The sequence below is a fragment of the Populus euphratica genome, unplaced genomic scaffold, assembly GCF_000495115.2.
Source record: "Populus euphratica unplaced genomic scaffold, PopEup_1.0 scaffold15.1, whole genome shotgun sequence".
Classification (NCBI taxonomy): Eukaryota; Viridiplantae; Streptophyta; class Magnoliopsida; order Malpighiales; family Salicaceae; genus Populus; species Populus euphratica.
This window is the reverse complement of record NW_011499874.1, coordinates 708,513-714,691: the sequence shown is the minus strand read 5'-3', so window position 1 is coordinate 714,691 and position 6,179 is coordinate 708,513. Positions and strand designations below refer to the sequence as shown.

General features: G+C 32.3%; 2 protein-coding genes across 3 annotated transcripts in view; both read right to left on the bottom strand.

Moving 5' to 3' along the window:
- LOC105127986 (myosin heavy chain-like protein) overlaps positions 1-1,319 on the bottom strand; it is a 3,504-nt gene extending 2,185 nt beyond the window's left edge. The window contains exons 1-4 of the mRNA XM_011029477.1: positions 1,064-1,319; positions 860-987; positions 729-764; positions 547-660 (exon numbers count right to left, since the gene is read on the bottom strand). Of these exons, the coding sequence (XP_011027779.1) occupies positions 547-660; positions 729-764; positions 860-987; positions 1,064-1,196 (411 nt within the window). The 5' untranslated portion in view covers positions 1,197-1,319. The remainder of the gene's footprint in view (positions 1-546; positions 661-728; positions 765-859; positions 988-1,063) is intronic.
- A 3,116-nt stretch (positions 1,320-4,435) lies between these two features.
- LOC105127985 (glycogen phosphorylase 1-like) overlaps positions 4,436-6,179 on the bottom strand; it is a 14,349-nt gene continuing 12,605 nt past the window's right edge. For both annotated transcript variants that reach the window (XM_011029475.1, XM_011029476.1), the window contains exons 21-24: positions 6,166-6,179; positions 5,407-5,498; positions 5,082-5,202; positions 4,436-4,980 (exon numbers count right to left, since the gene is read on the bottom strand). In XM_011029475.1, the coding sequence (XP_011027777.1) occupies positions 4,828-4,980; positions 5,082-5,202; positions 5,407-5,498; positions 6,166-6,179 (380 nt within the window). In that variant the 3' untranslated portion in view covers positions 4,436-4,827. The remainder of the gene's footprint in view (positions 4,981-5,081; positions 5,203-5,406; positions 5,499-6,165) is intronic.

Genomic DNA, 6,179 nt, shown 5'->3' with positions numbered 1-6,179 from the left:
CTAATTATTAATATAAACCCCCCCCCCCTCTCAAAAAATAAATAAATAATAATAATAATAAATAAATAAATAAATGAAAATGATTCCACTCTATTTTCCAGCACAGACAATTTCCCCTAACCTCTCAAACTGCAGATTTCGAAGTACCAAACAAATGACAAGTGACTAAAAAACAAAGCCATATTCTGCATATATGCTTCCGAAGGCTCACTCTACAAACTATTTTAGTTCCTTGATATCCCTTTTCACTTCCATGGAATATTGCCTATATCCCTTTTCACTTCCATGGAATATTGCAGTTCCATTAGATTTCCAACAACACAATCTTCACCATGAATAACACAATAAACTTGCAAATAAGAAGATTGAACAAAACACAAGATAACACGGCTCCTCTTTTTTCCCCGGCTGTTTATTCAAGGAAACATAAAAAATGTAATATGCAGACAATATCTAAAATTAGTTCTCAAATCTCCAAATGCCCGACAATAACATCCACAACCACTCAAATAAATAAATAAAAGCAAACTAGTTAAGAGGATTGACCTTCTCAACTTGCGTAGTTACCATTTGCAATCTATCCTCAGCTTCCCGGGCTTTCGATTCTAAAACATGAATATCAAAATTGTTCTTTCTCAGAGCAGCCCACAAAACCCTAACCTGTCATTCAAGACATTATCAACAACCTACTACTATTCACATAACCAGTTAATAATTATATTAATCACCTCTTCTTCTAGGTCTTTAATCTTGTCATCAGCAACCTACAAATAAAAAAGAAACATTCATTAAATTAGCAGGTTGAGTCCCAAATGAACTAACTACGTGATAATGTAATTCAAGAAACCAACCAGCCAACCTTTAAATCTGAGAAAACAGATTGCAAATGGTTTAATTTGTGGTCTAGTTCTCCAATTAGATTCTCACATCTCTCCAAATAACGGTCTCTGTCGTTTATATTTTGAGTGATTTCCTCAAGACGAGATTCTGCATTTACATTGATTAATTAGGCAATCAACCAATCAAAATTCTGAAACTAAACCTCTTGGTTTGGTTTGGTTACCTGATTGAGTGATTCTGAGCTTGGCCTCGTAGAGCTGGTTTTGGTGATCTTGAGATGAGAGACCCAGCACAGCTGACCAAATGGCTGGAAATACAAAGGGTAGTAGATAATAATAATAATAAACAGCTTCCATTTTTGCGTCTCCAGCCCCCTCCTCCTCTTCTGCTTTTACCGTGTCATCTACACTACGCTACATGTCCCGTCTATTTTGGAACTACAAAGGAAGAGAGACGAGATTCGCATTATTTTGTTTTTGCTTTTTAGTCAATGGGTGTTTGGTATCTTATTTTTAAGATTGTTTTTTAATTAAAAATATATTAAAATAATATATATTTTTTAATTTTTGATATGTTATATTAAAATCATTGAAAAAATTAAATTTCAAATAAAAAATTAAAAAATATTTTAAAAAACATGATAGACTACAAAAACAAATACATTATGTAGATGATTTTGCCACAAATGTTTTTGATATAAAAAATTAGAAAAATTGATCAATTAAATTATAGATATGATGGGATCTAATAAGATGATGTTATCTAATTATAAGATATGAAAAAACATGATGAGAGTAAATATATTAAAATAAAAAATAAAAAATTATTATTATGACCCATATAAAAAGAGCATTTTTTATTAAAAAAAATAAAATCATAAAACTTAATTTTTATGCATCTCAATGTTAAATAATAAAATTAAAAAAATAATAAATAATGATCTAGATCAATCAAAGTTAGCATGCAAAACTTGTGGTTTGAGTTTTAGGGCTATAATAATACCATGGAAAGAAAATTGAAAGAATTATGATGCTGAGTTACTAACAATTCAAATATAAAAAGACAAGATAAAAAAATAAAACTCAATTAATAAAAAGGATAAGAAAAATGAAAAACCTGCAAACCGAATCACGCGAACAAAATAACATAATCTAATGTAAAACAAAAAAAAATCATGAAATTCAATTCTTAAACTAACCCAATATTAAAGGACAAGACCAAAAATATATTCAATCCGATAAAAACATTCCAAAAAAAACTTGAGTCATCCAAGCTAACTTACTAAACTTATAACTTAGATTATAAGATCAAGATAACCTTTTAAAAATAAAAGTGAAGAAAATCACGAAACTTAATTTTCAACAAACTCAAAGTTAAAGGATGAAATTAAAAAAAAATAAGTGAAAAAAACCTTATATCAACCCTATAAACATATATATTTCAAAAAAAGATTTATATTTTTGCATGTCATCTATCTTATTTCTTTAAAAAATTAGAGTTGTATATATACAATTAAGAATGCATGCATTGGAGCTAGTTGTTATTTCACTTATTGAGGGAGTTGCAAAGTTTAAAGATGTTCTTATGTAATTAAAATAGATTAAATGAATACTTTAATTTAATAAGTGATTTGTTGAAGATTAAATAAAAGCTTATGTACTTGTTATAAAGAGATGGATTAATCTTTATTATCTTTATATTTCTAAGTCATCAACCATGAAGAAGAAATTTAGATGGCATATGAAATAAGAATGAACTAATTTTTATTCATTCATTATAGATGATTTCACTAATAATAATATAAAAACTTTAAATTAGATTTGAACTCCCCACAACTTCTTGATGGGATGATATGTTTGGGCTTAACCATTTCATGCTTTATTGCAAAAACAAATCCTTTATTAGGATACATAACCCTTTAATGCCTAATTAACAACTTATTCAAGTGAAATAAGATATAATAGAGAGAATATAAATAAAAAATATAATAGGATATATGTTAAGTTGGTGTGTGACTTGTTTTATTATTTTTTTGTTATCTTGTGATAAAAGATATTTATATATCTTGGTTACATCAAATTATTTCATAGAGCTTGAAATTATAGTCATATTGTATAAATATAATCATGAAAAATAATTATTTTTATTGCATAGGTAACCTACAAAATGAGTTATTATGTGTTAGTGGCATATTAGATAAGATAATCAATGTATTTATCATTCATGGTAGCTTTTTGGAATGATAATTTTATTTAAACTCAATGAATATTTATTCTATCTTATCTAAATAGATATAAGATTTTTTTATTCGGTTGGATTCAAGTAAAATCTAAAAATAAAAATTTAGATTGTGGATTGATTAAGAATATATTTTTACTTTAACCAAAATTAAAATTAAATATGATCCAAAATGCATTAATAGCCATAAATTTTGATGTGTGTGTCTTTATATATAAACTTGGACGTTACTTTCCTCAATCAACAAAAATGCCTCTCCCTATTTGAAAAGCCCAGTAACCCATAAAAATCCATCCTTTTTCTCTTAAAGAAGCCCACGAAAATCCAATCTTTTTGTCGACAACTCCATTAAAACCTAACCTTAAAAAAGATGAAAACATGAATAACCACAGGAAAAACCATCTTTCTCAAGACCTCAGCGATGTTCCAACTCAAAACCTTTACAAGCTTCCAACATCCCCATAATTTCTCCTTTATAAAAAGTCTTTACACCAACGTAGTTCTAGGAGTGATTAGTGAGAATCTTCAATACTACACAGGCACAAGTTACTTAGCTAGAGTTGTGTTAGGTAGTGCTAAAGATTTTATTGAAGGTATTTGTGTTACGGAGCCTGGAGAGACATTAAAATTGAGGGTTAATCATGTTTTGAATTTTAGTGCTTGTACGGGTAATTTTTTAAAAAACAATTTGGCTGTTTTGGGGTTGATGTTTACATGGTTTAAGAGTGGTTTGATTCAATAGGGAAATATTGATGAATTGATCTTAGTATAGTAGTTGGGGTTGTGGATATATGATGAAATACTCAATACTAAAAGTTTAGATTCAAATATAAAAAATGTGTAAATTAGCTCGAGTACTGTGTTAATAAAAAAAATATTAAAAAATTTATACTTGAGTTACAAATCTAATATATATAGATACTCATTCCATCCCTAATAATCATCGGTAAGACAGGTAAGTGTGCAACAGCCATTGAGTTACAAATCTAATATATATAGATACTCATTCCATCCCTAATAATCATCGGTAAGACAGGTAAGTGTGCAACAGCCATTGACAAGAAGAGAGGCAAACACATCACATCTACAATTCATGTGAAGGAAAAATTATTAGAACTTTTAAATATAAATGCAAGCCCCGGGTCGACTGACAGGGAAAACAATAGCGGACAGCTACCTCTTGGCATGGGCCTTGGCTGTCCTCTATGACAACCCTGGCCATCTGGGTATTGGTCGAAGTGGATAGCTCGGTGGTCTGCTAGGACAACCTTGTCCACTAAATTGTGGGTTTTGTCTTAACAACAAACCCCCGTGTTATTCGGGCGGATTCCACCAACACACCACAACGCCATTTTTTAGAGTAATACCTTCTGACTTTCATGCAGCACAAAACATATGTTTCTCACATAAAGTTTCATAGTGGTACGTATCTGAAACATAATTTTCCACGAACATACGATATTCCTCTCAACTTCACGACAAAATTTGTCCGAAAGCCAAGTTACTCGTGTAGTGGTTTATTGGGTTATTATTGCACTTCGAATCAAACATGGAGTTTTCTTTCTATGTGCAGTCAGTATAGTTGCCGGAAATGTGTGGGAAGATGGGGTATCTAAATTGAAAGCCAAAGTGGTTTCGTCCTCCGGCAGTAAAAGTACTGGCTTAGATCAAGGCATAAGAACTGTTGCCGCCAGGTCATTGGGATAACCAAAGGAAAAGTACCTTCTACAGAGAACTTCAAAGTTTTGATTAGAATGGACATCTGCAGGGTTCGATTCCCCAAGTCTTCTCCGCATATTCTTCAATTGTTCTATCACTGCTAAATCTTCCAGACCCAGCAGTGCTAAGGATGCTCATCCGAGTCCACTTGTCTTGATCAACAAATGCTTTATCAGCAGCAGCCTGCAGTTGAATAGTGTAAGCATGGGATTCTTGGAACCGTTTCAAGTTGTGGAGCACCCTAATGCTTGACCTTCGGGAATTTCAATAGAACAAAAGATTACCTGTGCCTCTAGATAGCTCTGGAAGTCGTAACCAAGAAGGTAAAAGTCATTGCCACCCTCCACCTTGTCGCATAAGGATTCAAAATAGTCTTGGAAGCCAAAATAGCCATCTCGAACCATCCTACATGCAATAGTATGATAAAATTAAATTACCAAAAATTCTATCACAATCCAAAGAAGTGTCTTGCTCAGCATACAAAACACAACCTGCGTCAGAAAACACCGAAAAATTGATGTCCAAAGCATTTACCTGGTTTGCTGGAAATGATTTTGAAAGGCAAGTGATTTGGGGGGCGGGGTTTCCAAGTTTAATTACATTACATACCTTACAACACGAGCAAATTGAAGAGGCACTTTAAGGGTAGGTCCTTTCTCGCGCAAAGCTGGTACTTCATGCATTTTTGCACCAAATAAAAACTGAGCCAAAAATGACAGCATCAGAAATGTATTCCCCCATTGAGTGCTAGCACATGCATGCCAAACGATTGGTGTCTAGTTACAAAATACAACACAGGTAACCAGTTGACAGAAACCTATGATTTTGCAAGTGGTGATGCAGACATGCAGAAACCGAGAAGAAAAGCATTGATTGGTTTTGGAGTGCCTTCAAAAAGCTCCCAAACATGCAAAACTCGACTGGCATCATAGCTATTTGAGCCTAGAATGGTCAAATTCCTATTACATTTGAATATATTACCATTCTACTGTCCACAAACTTTCCAGCAGCTGCAGTAAAACAATTGGAACTGGCACTTCTAATCCACTCTTCTTCCTTACATGTTCAATTGAATTATAAAATGATTTATACTGGCCAGTCGACTATATACTTAGAAAAAAGTTGTCATGTCAACCTTTATGAAGCTAGGCAGACTTTCCAAAAGCAAATAACTTGCTGATGACACTTGAATCCCAGTCAACAAAGCAAGAACCCAACCCATCAAATTGGTTAAGTAGATAACAGTAACTCAGTCTCATGAACTGTTTGCTGATTCGTGTTTCTTAATGTCATAGCAAACAGTAAAGGCCGATGCACAAATTCTATTTAAATGGTTTCCTTGTAAACCTCATTTCAGATAGCACTTACCATGTTATCTTTCC